The 13,759-nt window shown below is 38.1% G+C and overlaps 1 protein-coding gene across 3 annotated transcripts in view; it reads left to right on the top strand.

The window, feature by feature from the left end:
- LOC148508114 (uncharacterized) overlaps window positions 1-12,447 on the top strand; it is a 34,834-nt gene extending 22,387 nt beyond the window's left edge. For 2 of the 3 annotated variants that reach the window (XM_088445249.1, XM_088445250.1), the window contains exon 7: window positions 10,602-12,446. In XM_088445249.1, coding sequence (XP_088301375.1) covers window positions 10,602-11,329 — 728 coding nt within the window. In that variant the 3' untranslated portion in view covers window positions 11,330-12,446. Of the gene's footprint in view, window positions 1-10,601 lie in introns of all 3 variants that reach the window. The other variant, XM_088445251.1, reaches the window with a different exon arrangement.
- Window positions 12,448-13,759: the final 1,312 nt, after the last annotated feature.

The raw sequence follows: 13,759 nt of genomic DNA, 5'->3' as shown, positions 1-13,759 counted from the left end.
GTCTGTGCTATGTAAAGTGCTTCTCAGTATGTCTGCTATATAAAGTGCTTCTCAGTATGTCTGTGCTATATAAAGAGTTCCTCAGTGTGTCTGTGCTACATAAAGTGCTGCTCAGTATGTCTGTGCTATATAAAGTGCTTCTCAGTATGTCTGTGCTATATAAAGTGCTTCTCAGTGTGTCTGTGCTATATAAAGTGCTTCTCAGTTTGTCTGCTATATAAAGTGCTTCTCAGTATGTCTGCTATATAAAGTGCTTCTCAGTATGTCTGTGCTATGTAAAGTGCTTCTCAGTGTGTGTGTGCTATATAAAGTGCTTCTCAGTTTGTCTGCTATATAAAGTGCTTCTCAGTATGTCTGTGCTATATAAAGTGCTTCTCAGTATGTCTGTGCTATATAAAGTGCTTCTCAGTATGTCTATGCTATATAATGAGTTCCTCAGTGTGTCTGTGCTATATAAAGTGCTGCTCAGTATGTCTCTGCTATATAAAGTGCTTCTCAGTATGTATGTGCTATATAAAGTGCTTCTCAGCTTGCTATATAAAGTGCTGCTCAGTATGTCTGTGCTATATAAACTGCTTCTCAGTATGTGCTATATAAAGTGCTTCTCAGTGTATCTGTGCTATATAAAGTGCTTCTCAGTGTGTCTGCTATATAAAGTGCTTCTCAGTATGTCTGTGCTATATAAAGTGCTTCTCAGTATGTCTGTGCTATATAAAGTGCTTCTCAGTATGTCTCTGCTATATAAAGTGCTTCTCAGTATGTCTGTGCTATATAAAGTGCTTCACAGTATGTCTGTGCTATATAAAGTGCTTCTCAGTATGTCTGTGCTATATAAAGAGTTCCTCAGTGTGTCTGCTATATAAAGTGCTTCTCAGTATGTCTGTGCTATATAAACTGCTTCTCAGTATGTGCTATATAAAGTGCTTCTCAGTTTGTCTGCTATATAAAGTGCTTCTCAGTATGTCTCTGCTATATAAAGTGCTTCTCAGTATGTCTGTGCTATATAAAGTGCTTCTCAGTATGTCTGTGCTATATAAAGTGCTTCTCAGTATGTCTATGCTATATAATGAGTTCCTCAGTGTGTCTGTGCTATATAAAGTGCTGCTCAGTATGTCTGTGCTATATAAAGTGCTTCTCAGTGTGTCTGTGCTATATAAAATGCTTCTCAGTTTGCTATATAAAGTGCTGCTCAGTATGTCTGTGCTATATAAACTGCTTCTCAGTATGTGCTATATAAAGTGCTTCTCAGTGTATCTGTGCTATATAAAGTGCTTCTCAGTGTGTCTGCTATATAAAGTGCTTCTCAGTATGTCTGTGCTATATAAAGTGCTTCTCAGTATGTCTGTGCTATATAAAGTGCTTCTCGGTATGTCTCTGCTATATAAAGTGCTTCTCAGTATGTCTGTGCTATATAAAGTGCTTCACAGTATGTCTGTGCTATATAAAGTGCTTCTCAGTATGTCTGTGCTATATAAAGAGTTCCTCAGTGTGTCTGCTATATAAAGTGCTTCTCAGTATGTCTGTGCTATATAAACTGCTTCTCAGTATGTGCTATATAAAGTGCTTCTCAGTTTGTCTGCTATATAAAGTGCTTCTCAGTATGTCTCTGCTATATAAAGTGCTTCTCAGTATGTCTGTGCTATATAAAGTGCTTCTCAGTATGTCTGTGCTATATAAAGTGCTTCTCAGTGTATCTGTGCTATATAAAGTGCTTCTCAGTGTGTCTGCTATATAAAGTGCTTCTCAGTATGTCTGTGCTATATAAAGTGCTTCTCAGTATGTCTGTGCTATATAAAGTGCTTCTCAGTATGTCTCTGCTATATAAAGTGCTTCTCAGTATGTCTGTGCTATATAAAGTGCTTCTCAGTATGTCTATGCTATATAATGAGTTCCTCAGTGTGTCTGTGCTATATAAAGTGCTGCTCAGTATCTCTGTGCTATATAAAGTGCTTCTCAGTGTGTCTGTGCTATATAAAATGCTTCTCAGTTTGCTATATAAAGTGCTGCTCAGTATGTCTGTGCTATATAAACTGCTTCTCAGTATGTGCTATATAAAGTGCTTCTCAGTGTATCTGTGCTATATAAAGTGCTTCTCAGTGTGTCTGCTATATAAAGTGCTTCTCAGTATGTCTGTGCTATATAAAGTGCTTCTCAGTATGTCTGTGCGATATAAAGTGCTTCTCGGTATGTCTCTGCTATATAAAGTGCTTCTCAGTATGTCTGTGCTATATAAAGTGCTTCACAGTATGTCTGTGCTATATAAAGTGCTTCTCAGTATGTCTGTGCTATATAAAGAGTTCCTCAGTGTGTCTGCTATATAAAGTGCTTCTCAGTATGTCAGTGCTATATAAACTGCTTCTCAGTATGTGCTATATAAAGTGCTTCTCAGTTTGTCTGCTATATAAAGTGCTTCTCAGTATGTCTCTGCTATATAAAGTGCTTCTCAGTATGTCTGTGCTATATAAAGTGCTTCTCAGTATGTCTGTGCTATATAAAGTGCTTCTCAGTATGTCTGTGCTATATAAAGTGCTTCTCAGTGTGTCTGTGCTATATAAAGTGCTTCTCAGTGTGTCTGCTATATAAAGTGCTTCTCAGTATATCTGTGCTATATAAAGTGCTTCTCAGTATGTCTGTGCTATATAAAGTGCTTCTCAGTATGTCTCTGCTATATAAAGTGCTTCTCAGTATGTCTGTGCTATATAAAGTGCTTCACAGTATGTCTGTGCTATATAAAGTGCTTCTCAGTATGTCTGTGCTATATAAAGAGTTCCTCAGTGTGTCTGCTATATAAACTGCTTCTCAGTATGTGCTATATAAAGTGCTTCTCAGTTTGTCTGCTATATAAAGTGCTTCTCAGTATGTCTCTGCTATATAAAGTGCTTCTCAGTATGTCTGTGCTATATAAAGTGCTTCTCAGTATGTCTGTGCTATATAAAGTGCTTCTCAGTATGTCTATGCTATATAATGAGTTCCTCAGTGTGTCTGTGCTATATAAAGTGCTGCTCAGTATGTCTGTGCTATATAAACTGCTTCTCAGTGTGTCTGTGCTATATAAAATGCTTCTCAGTTTGCTATATAAAGTGCTGCTCAGTATGTCTGTGCTATATAAACTGCTTCTCAGTATGTGCTATATAAAGTGCTTCTCAGTGTATCTGTGCTATATAAAGTGCTTCTCAGTGTGTCTGCTATATAAAGTGCTTCTCAGTATGTCTGTGCTATATAAAGTGCTTCACAGTATGTCTGTGCTATATAAAGTGCTTCTCAGTATGTCTGTGCTATATAAAGAGTTCCTCAGTGTGTCTGCTATATAAAGTGCTTCTCAGTATGTCTGTGCTATATAAACTGCTTCTCAGTATGTGCTATATAAAGTGCTTCTCAGTTTGTCTGCTATATAAAGTGCTTCTCAGTATGTCTCTGCTATATAAAGTGCTTCTCAGTATGTCTGTGCTATATAAAGTGCTGCTCAGTATGTCTGTGCTATATAAAGTGCTTCTCAGTGTGTCTGTGCTATATAAAATGCTTCTCAGTTTGCTATATAAAGTGCTGCTCAGTATGTCTGTGCTATATAAACTGCTTCTCAGTATGTGCTATATAAAGTGCTTCTCAGTGTATCTGTGCTATATAAAGTGCTTCTCAGTGTGTCTGCTATATAAAGTGCTTCTCAGTATGTCTGTGCTATATAAAGTGCTTCTCAGTATGTCTGTGCTATATAAAGTGCTTCTCGGTATGTCTCTGCTATATAAAGTGCTTCTCAGTATGTCTGTGCTATATAAAGTGCTTCACAGTATGTCTGTGCTATATAAAGTGCTTCTCAGTATGTCTGTGCTATATAAAGAGTTCCTCAGTGTGTCTGCTATATAAAGTGCTTCTCAGTATGTCTGTGCTATATAAACTGCTTCTCAGTATGTGCTATATAAAGTGCTTCTCAGTTTGTCTGCTATATAAAGTGCTTCTCAGTATGTCTCTGCTATATAAAGTGCTTCTCAGTATGTCTGTGCTATATAAAGTGCTTCTCAGTATGTCTGTGCTATATAAAGTGCTTCTCAGTGTATCTGTGCTATATAAAGTGCTTCTCAGTGTGTCTGCTATATAAAGTGCTTCTCAGTATGTCTGTGCTATATAAAGTGCTTCTCAGTATGTCTGTGCTATATAAAGTGCTTCTCAGTATGTCTCTGCTATATAAAGTGCTTCTCAGTATGTCTGTGCTATATAAAGTGCTTCACAGTATGTCTGTGCTATATAAAGTGCTTCTCAGTATGTCTGTGCTATATAAAGAGTTCCTCAGTGTGTCTGCTATATAAAGTGCTTCTCAGTATGTCTGTGCTATATAAACTGCTTCTCAGTATGTGCTATATAAAGTGCTTCTCAGTTTGTCTGCTATATAAAGTGCTTCTCAGTATGTCTCTGCTATATAAAGTGCTTCTCAGTATGTCTGTGCTATATAAAGTGCTTCTCAGTATGTCTGTGCTATATAAAGTGCTTCTCAGTATGTCTATGCTATATAATGAGTTCCTCAGTGTGTCTGTGCTATATAAAGTGCTGCTCAGTATCTCTGTGCTATATAAAGTGCTTCTCAGTGTGTCTGTGCTATATAAAATGCTTCTCAGTTTGCTATATAAAGTGCTGCTCAGTATGTCTGTGCTATATAAACTGCTTCTCAGTATGTGCTATATAAAGTGCTTCTCAGTGTATCTGTGCTATATAAAGTGCTTCTCAGTGTGTCTGCTATATAAAGTGCTTCTCAGTATGTCTGTGCTATATAAAGTGCTTCTCAGTATGTCTGTGCGATATAAAGTGCTTCTCGGTATGTCTCTGCTATATAAAGTGCTTCTCAGTATGTCTGTGCTATATAAAGTGCTTCACAGTATGTCTGTGCTATATAAAGTGCTTCTCAGTATGTCTGTGCTATATAAAGAGTTCCTCAGTGTGTCTGCTATATAAAGTGCTTCTCAGTATGTCAGTGCTATATAAACTGCTTCTCAGTATGTGCTATATAAAGTGCTTCTCAGTTTGTCTGCTATATAAAGTGCTTCTCAGTATGTCTCTGCTATATAAAGTGCTTCTCAGTATGTCTGTGCTATATAAAGTGCTTCTCAGTATGTCTGTGCTATATAAAGTGCTTCTCAGTATGTCTGTGCTATATAAAGTGCTTCTCAGTGTGTCTGTGCTATATAAAGTGCTTCTCAGTGTGTCTGCTATATAAAGTGCTTCTCAGTATGTCTGTGCTATATAAAGTGCTTCTCAGTATGTCTGTGCTATATAAAGTGCTTCTCAGTATGTCTCTGCTATATAAAGTGCTTCTCAGTATGTCTGTGCTATATAAAGTGCTTCACAGTATGTCTGTGCTATATAAAGTGCTTCTCAGTATGTCTGTGCTATATAAAGAGTTCCTCAGTGTGTCTGCTATATAAAGTGCTTCTCAGTATGTCTGTGCTATATAAACTGCTTCTCAGTATGTGCTATATAAAGTGCTTCTCAGTTTGTCTGCTATATAAAGTGCTTCTCAGTATGTCTCTGCTATATAAAGTGCTTCTCAGTATGTCTGTGCTATATAAAGTGCTTCTCAGTATGTCTGTGCTATATAAAGTGCTTCTCAGTATGTCTATGCTATATAATGAGTTCCTCAGTGTGTCTGTGCTATATAAAGTGCTGCTCAGTATGTCTGTGCTATATAAACTGCTTCTCAGTGTGTCTGTGCTATATAAAATGCTTCTCAGTTTGCTATATAAAGTGCTGCTCAGTATGTCTGTGCTATATAAACTGCTTCTCAGTATGTGCTATATAAAGTGCTTCTCAGTGTATCTGTGCTATATAAAGTGCTTCTCAGTGTGTCTGCTATATAAAGTGCTTCTCAGTATGTCTGTGCTATATAAAGTGCTTCACAGTATGTCTGTGCTATATAAAGTGCTTCTCAGTATGTCTGTGCTATATAAAGAGTTCCTCAGTGTGTCTGCTATATAAAGTGCTTCTCAGTATGTCTGTGCTATATAAACTGCTTCTCAGTATGTGCTATATAAAGTGCTTCTCAGTTTGTCTGCTATATAAAGTGCTTCTCAGTATGTCTCTGCTATATAAAGTGCTTCTCAGTATGTCTGTGCTATATAAAGTGCTTCTCAGTATGTCTGTGCTATATAAAGTGCTTCTCAGTGTATCTGTGCTATATAAAGTGCTTCTCAGTGTGTCTGCTATATAAAGTGCTTCTCAGTATGTCTGTGCTATATAAAGTGCTTCTCAGTATGTCTGTGCTATATAAAGTGCTTCTCAGTATGTCTCTGCTATATAAAGTGCTTCTCAGTATGTCTGTGCTATATAAAGTGCTTCACAGTATGTCTGTGCTATATAAAGTGCTTCTCAGTATGTCTGTGCTATATAAAGAGTTCCTCAGTGTGTCTGCTATATAAAGTGCTTCTCAGTATGTCTGTGCTATATAAACTGCTTCTCAGTATGTGCTATATAAAGTGCTTCTCAGTTTGTCTGCTATATAAAGTGCTTCTCAGTATGTCTCTGCTATATAAAGTGCTTCTCAGTATGTCTGTGCTATATAAAGTGCTTCTCAGTATGTCTGTGCTATATAAAGTGCTTCTCAGTATGTCTATGCTATATAATGAGTTCCTCAGTGTGTCTGTGCTATATAAAGTGCTGCTCAGTATGTCTATGCTTTATAAAGTGCTTCTCAGTGTGTCTGTGCTATATAAAATGCTTCTCAGTTTGCTATATAAAGTGCTGCTCAGTATGTCTGTGCTTTATAAACTGCTTCTCAGTATGTGCTATATAAAGTGCTTCTCAGTGTATCTGTGCTATATAAAGTGCTTCTCAGTGTGTCTGCTATATAAAGTGCTTCTCAGTATGTCTGTGCTATATAAAGTGCTTCTCAGTATGTCTGTGCTATATAAAGTGCTTCTCGGTATGTCTCTGCTATATAAAGTGCTTCTCAGTATGTCTGTGCTATATAAAGTGCTTCACAGTATGTCTGTGCTATATAAAGTGCTTCTCAGTATGTCTGTGCTATATAAAGAGTTCCTCAGTGTGTCTGCTATATAAAGTGCTTCTCAGTATGTCTGTGCTATATAAAGTGCTTCTCAGTATGTCTGTGCTATATAAAGTGCTTCTCAGTATGTCTGTGCTATATAAAGTGCTTCTCAGTGTGTCTGTGCTATATAAAATGCTTCTCAGTTTGCTATATAAAGTGCTGCTCAGTATGTCTGTGCTATATAAACTGCTTCTCAGTATGTGCTATATAAAGTGCTTCTCAGTGTATCTGTGCTATATAAAGTGCTTCTCAGTGTGTCTGCTATATAAAGTGCTTCTCAGTATGTCTGTGCTATATAAAGTGCTTCTCAGTATGTCTGTGCTATATAAAATGCTTCTCGGTATGTCTCTGCTATATAAAGTGCTTCTCAGTATGTCTGTGCTATATAAAGTGCTTTACAGTATGTCTGTGCTATATAAAGTGCTTCTCAGTATGTCTGTGCTATATAAAGAGTTCCTCAGTGTGTCTGCTATATAAAGTGCTTCTCAGTATGTCTGTGCTATATAAACTGCTTCTCAGTATGTGCTATATAAAGTGCTTCTCAGTTTGTCTGCTATATAAAGTGCTTCTCAGTATGTCTCTGCTATATAAAGTGCTTCTCAGTATGTTTGTGCTATATAAAGTGCTTCTCAGTGTATCTGTGCTATATAAAGTGCTTCTCAGTGTGTCTGCTATATAAAGTGCTTCTCAGTATGTCTGTGCTATATAAAGTGCTTCTCAGTATGTCTGTGCTATATAAAGTGCTTCTCAGTATGTCTCTGCTATATAAAGTGCTTCTCAGTATGTCTGTGCTATATAAAGTGCTTCACAGTATGTCTGTGCTATATAAAGTGCTTCTCAGTATGTCTGCTATATAAAGAGTTCCTCAGTGTGTCTGCTATATAAAGTGCTTCTCAGTATGTCTGTGCTATATAAACTGCTTCTCAGTATGTGCTATATAAAGTGCTTCTCAGTTTGTCTGCTATATAAAGTGCTTCTCAGTATGTCTCTGCTATATAAAGTGCTTCTCAGTATGTCTGTGCTATATAAAGTGCTTCTCAGTATGTCTGTGCTATATAATGAGTTCCTCAGTGTGTCTGTGCTATATAAAGTGCTGCTCAGTATGTCTGTGCTATATAAAGTGCTTCTAGGTGTGTCTGTGCTATATAAAATGCTTCTCAGTTTGCTATATAAAGTGCTGCTCAGTATGTCTGTGCTATATAAACTGCTTCTCAGTATGTGCTATATAAAGTGCTTCTCAGTGTATCTGTGCTATATAAAGTGCTTCTCAGTGTGTCTGCTATATAAAGTGCTTCTCAGTATGTCTGTGCTATATAAAGTGCTTCTCGGTATGTCTCTGCTATATAAAGTGCTTCTCAGTATGTCTGTGCTATATAAAGTGCTTCACAGTATGTCTGCTATATAAAGTGCTTCTCAGTATGTCTGTGCTATATAAAGAGTTCCTCAGTGTGTCTGCTATATAAAGTGCTTCTCAGTATGTCTGTGCTATATAAACTGCTTCTCAGTATGTGCTATATTAAGTGCTTCTCAGTTTGTCTGCTATATAAAGTGCTTCTCAGTATGTCTCTGCTATATAAAGTGCTTCTCAGTATGTCTGTGCTATATAAAGTGCTTCTCAGTATGTCTGTGCTATATAAAGTGCTTCTCAGTATGTCTGTGCTATATAAAGTGCTTCTCAGTGTGTCTGCTATATAAAGTGCTTCTCAGTATGTCTGTGCTATATAAAGTGCTTCTCAGTATATCTGTGCTATATAAAGTGCTTCTCAGTATGTCTCTGCTATATAAAGTGCTTCTCAGTATGTCTGTGCTATATAAAGTGCTTCACAGTATGTCTGTGCTATATAAAGTGCTTCTCAGTATGTCTGTGCTATATAAAGAGTTCCTCAGTGTGTCTGCTATATAAAGTGCTTCTCAGTATGTCTGTGCTATATAAACTGCTTCTCAGTATGTGCTATATAAAGTGCTTCTCAGTTTGTCTGCTATATAAAGTGCTTCTCAGTATGTCTCTGCTATATAAAGTGCTTCTCAGTATGTCTGTGCTATATAAAGTGCTTCTCAGTATGTCTGTGCTATATAAAGTGCTTCTCAGTATGTCTATGCTATATAATGAGTTCCTCAGTGTGTCTGTGCTATATAAAGTGCTGCTCAGTATGTCTGTGCTATATAAAGTGCTTCTCAGTGTGTCTGTGCTATATAAAATGCTTCTCAGTTTGCTATATAAAGTGCTGCTCAGTATGTCTGTGCTATATAAACTGCTTCTCAGTATGTGCTATATAAAGTGCTTCTCAGTGTATCTGTGCTATATAAAGTGCTTCTCAGTGTGTCTGCTATATAAAGTGCTTCTCAGTATGTCTGTGCTATATAAAGTGCTTCTCAGTATGTCTGTGCTTTATAAAGTGCTTCTCGGTATGTCTCTGCTATATAAAGTGCTTCTCAGTATGTCTGTGCTATATAAAGTGCTTCACAGTATGTCTGTGCTATATAAAGTGCTTCTCAGTATGTCTGTGCTATATAAAGAGTTCCTCAGTGTGTCTGCTATATAAAGTGCTTCTCAGTATGTCTGTGCTATATAAACTGCTTCTCAGTATGTGCTATATAAAGTGCTTCTCAGTTTGTCTGCTATATAAAGTGCTTCTCAGTATGTCTCTGCTATATAAAGTGCTTCTCAGTATGTCTGTGCTATATAAAGTGCTTCTCAGTATGTCTGTGCTATATAAAGTGCTTCTCAGTATGTCTGTGCTATATAAAGTGCTTCTCAGTATGTCTGTGCTATATAAAGAGTTCCTAAGTGTGTCTGCTATATAAAGTGCTGCTCAGTTTGTCTGTGCTATATAAAGTGCTTTTCAGTATGTCTGTGCTATATAAAGTGCTTCTCAGTATGTCTGCTATATAAAGTGCTTCTCAGTATGTCTGCTATATAAAGTGCTTCTCAGTTTGTCTGCTATATAAACTGCTTCTCAGTATGTCTGTGCTAAATCTGTGCTATATAAAGTGCTTCACAGTATGTCTGTGCTATATAAATTGCTTCTCAGTATGTGCTATATAAAGTGCTTCTCAGTGTGTCTGTGTTATATAAAGTGCTTCTCAGTTTGTCTGCTATATAAAGTGCTTCTCAGTATGTCTGTGCTATATAAAGTGCTTCTCAGTATGTCTGTGCTATATAAAGTGCTTCTCAGTATGTCTGCTATATAAACTGCTTCTCAGTATGTGCTATATAAAATGCTTCTCAGTTTGTCTGCTATATAAAGTGCTTCTCAGTATGTCTGTGCTATATAAACTGCTTCTCAGTATGTGCTATATAAAGTGCTTCTCAGTATGTCTGCTATATAAATGCTTCTCAGTATGTCTCTGCTTGCTGCTCAGTATGTCTGTGCTGTATAAAGTGTTTCTCAGTGTGTCTGTGCTATATAAAGTGCTGCTCAGTATGTCTGTGCTATATAAAGTGCTTCTCAGTGTGTCTGTGCTATATAAAGTGCTTCTCTGTATGTCTGTGCTATATAAAGTGCTGTGTAATGTGTTTGCGCTGTATAAAGAGCTCTGTATAATAATAATACAGTTATTGTATTTCCAGCAGATGGATGCACAAGCAGGAATGACTTGGAGGAAGATCTCATCTTGTCTACAGATATTGAAATAGAAGATAACATCATACAGGAATCTCCAGGAGATAATCCCGTTATGTTAAATATACATCCAGTATCTCACAGTGCAGATATTTTATCTGACCCCTCTAATTCTGAGCAATGTTCTCCTGATACACCAATTTTTGTTACACATAGTGCAGCTCATACACCTATTAAAATATTTCCCTGTTCTGAGTGTGGGAAATGTTTTACACAGAAATCAGCTCTTGTTATACATAAGAGAAGTCACACAGGTGAGAGGCCATTTCCTTGCTCTGAGTGTGGTAAATGTTTTAGAAACAAATCGGGTCTTCATGTACACGAGAGAACTCACACAGGTGAGAGGCCATTTCCATGCTCTGAGTGTGGGAAATGTTTTACACACAAATCACATCTTGTTGCACATCAGAGATGTCACACAGGTGAGAAACCATTTCTATGTCCTGAGTGTGGGAAATGTTTTACACAGAAATCAGCTCTTGTTAGACATAAGAGAAGTCACACAGGTGAGAGGCCATTTCCATGCTCTGAATGTGGGAAATGTTTTACCTATAAATCAGATCTTGTTACACATAAGAGACGTCACACAGGGGAGAAACCATTTTCATGCTCTGAGTGTGGGAAATGTTTTATACAGAAGTCACATCTTGGTAGACATCAGCTGTCACACAATTGAAAAGCTTTTCTATGAGCTGATACAAAACAGGGCTGTAACAACACTCCAGTCACACAGTATTTTAACATTTTAAATTCTCAATCTGCAGATAATTGAGATTTGTGTCATTAACATAAAAAGAGGAGGGATGTACAGCACTAGGGAAATCTAAAAAACAATAATTAATTAATATAGGACTTGATAAAGATGCTTTAAAATAAATGTATAGTATTTAATATGACGAGTCCCAGAGGCGGTGACAGATTTCGCCAGCTTTGCCGTCAGGAGGTGATCTGAATGTTCCAACTGTATTTGCTCCACCCAGATGGTTTAAACTAATAAATCAAACTCATCACTATCACCTGATACCTCTGTCCATATAGACAAGAACCCCTTCACCTAGTCCTACCTATTACCTAGATATTTGTTATACTCCTCTGTATGGCTCCACTTATGTGACTTTCTACCTTTTTGTTTATCCATATCTATGTGTGTATATATTGTGACAGTATCACCAGTGATGGCGCTGGGGAGTAGCGGATTCTGTGTGGGGCAGGAGAGATCTGCACACACAGAGAAGAAAAGGATTGTGGGAAGATGCCTAATGGCTGCCCTTTGCACAGAGCCCAGGTGGAACTGGAGCAGTCAGACAGTCCGTCCAGGTGGGACTGCAATCGAGAGACCAGTGTGCTGGGAAGCCACTGGTGGATAGGAAGCTGGGGTTCAGACCTACAGGCGGTAGGGAGAACCCTAAACCTCTAAAAGACTGTTAAGACTGCAGCTCTGAGGCTGTGTCAGCCAGTCAGCTAAAGACCAGGCCGGAGCCTGTATCAGGACAGCTGATAATTGAGAAGCCAGAGGCCAGGCCGGGCTAATTATGCCAGTGTTACTCTGCAGGAGGCAGAGAGAGACTTTGGACTATGTTTGCAGACTAGCTGCCCAAGGTTAGTCAGGGACAAAGTAGTGAGTCAGTGCCCTGATGGGAGCTAGGCGTTTGTTGGTTTGTTTCCTGATCGTGCTAATATTAAAGCATTATTGATTTTATCTGGAAAAGCTGCATGGACCCTCACTTGAGCACTAAACACTGCACCACTGACACCCATCTACCGAGCTAATTACCCCAAATCATCACAATATATATATATATATCTTTATATATAACGCAGTCCGACAGGCGGAACTCACAGGGCTTGATGCAAGCACATTAAATCAGGAGACCAGACCCCATTTACTGATTAACGTTTCAGTTATAATATCAACTTTCATCAGAATTAAATTACAATAAAACATTTACCTTTATATACCTTCACCATGCTGTGCAGTCGGCGTCCTCCCAGGGCAGTTCGATCCTCAATGATGTCATCGGTGCTTCCTGCTTCCCAGGAGAATGCCTGGAAACAGAAAAACAATCACCCCTATGTGCATATAAATAATACAATGGAACAGGCTGTATATGCTGGAAATAATGCATAGAAATAAACAATCATTCTTTAAGCCATCTCCTTACTTAAGCAAAAAACTGCATGCAACAAACAAGGCTAAAATTCTCGTTTAGGTCCCTGGGTGCTAAGTTATTTAGGCAATGTATCCACCTCGCCGACATTCTAAGCAAATTGTTCGCTCTATCCCCCCTCTCAAGGGATTTGGTGCCTGTATGATAATTTTATAGCTTAATGTGGACAAGTTGTGTTTGAATTCTTTAAAATGGCATATACAGGTTGTTCCTGTTCACCACCATTAAGCACCAATCGGATCGATGACCGATGTAATGCCATGCGTTCTCTAAACTGCCTTGTGGTCTTCCCTATGTAGAAAAGACCACAGGGACAGTGTATGTAATAAAGTACATGGGTGCTCAAACATGTAGAAACTTGTTTGATAGGGATCCGTTTGCCAGTTTGTGGGTGCGTAAACGAATTTCCACATTCTAGGTAGCTGCAGGTCGTTCCACCTGTGCACTTATAGCACCCTGGTTTACAAGTTAAGAAATTATCAGCTGTTGAAGTGTTTTACTTAATTTACAGATCTCAACAATGGTTTTCTGCAAGCTGTGCGACCATTAAGACCTACATTACGCAGACGTCTTTAACTGATACTGGAGTTTGTTTAATTTTATTGAGTTCTTTGATTGTAGTTGCTGGGAGTCTTCAGTTTCACATGCTCATTACGGTAATGTATTTTTATCTTTCATTCTATGGTGGACACTGGGAAAGTGGGATACAGTGTACTGCAGGGACTGGGCACCAAGGAGTTAACTTTGCTGAACTGCAGCACAGGCTCCAACACCCCTATATCCTGCCTGTATCCCCAGAGATCAGTTTTTTCCTTTGTGCTCCGGGAATAGGGGACTTTTTGGAAGGCCCATGTTAACTTCACTTTTTTTTATTAATTTTCACTTTTGGGCTGTGAGCAGTTACTGATACCGGTGACATCCCTGTTCCCCAGCGGACG

Source organism: Taudactylus pleione, unplaced genomic scaffold (assembly GCF_031769625.1).
Source record: "Taudactylus pleione unplaced genomic scaffold, aTauple2 ptg000377l, whole genome shotgun sequence".
Taxonomy (NCBI): domain Eukaryota; kingdom Metazoa; phylum Chordata; class Amphibia; order Anura; family Myobatrachidae; genus Taudactylus; species Taudactylus pleione.
The sequence above is the reverse complement of the archived record's forward strand: the minus strand, read 5'-3'. Positions and strand labels throughout refer to the sequence as shown.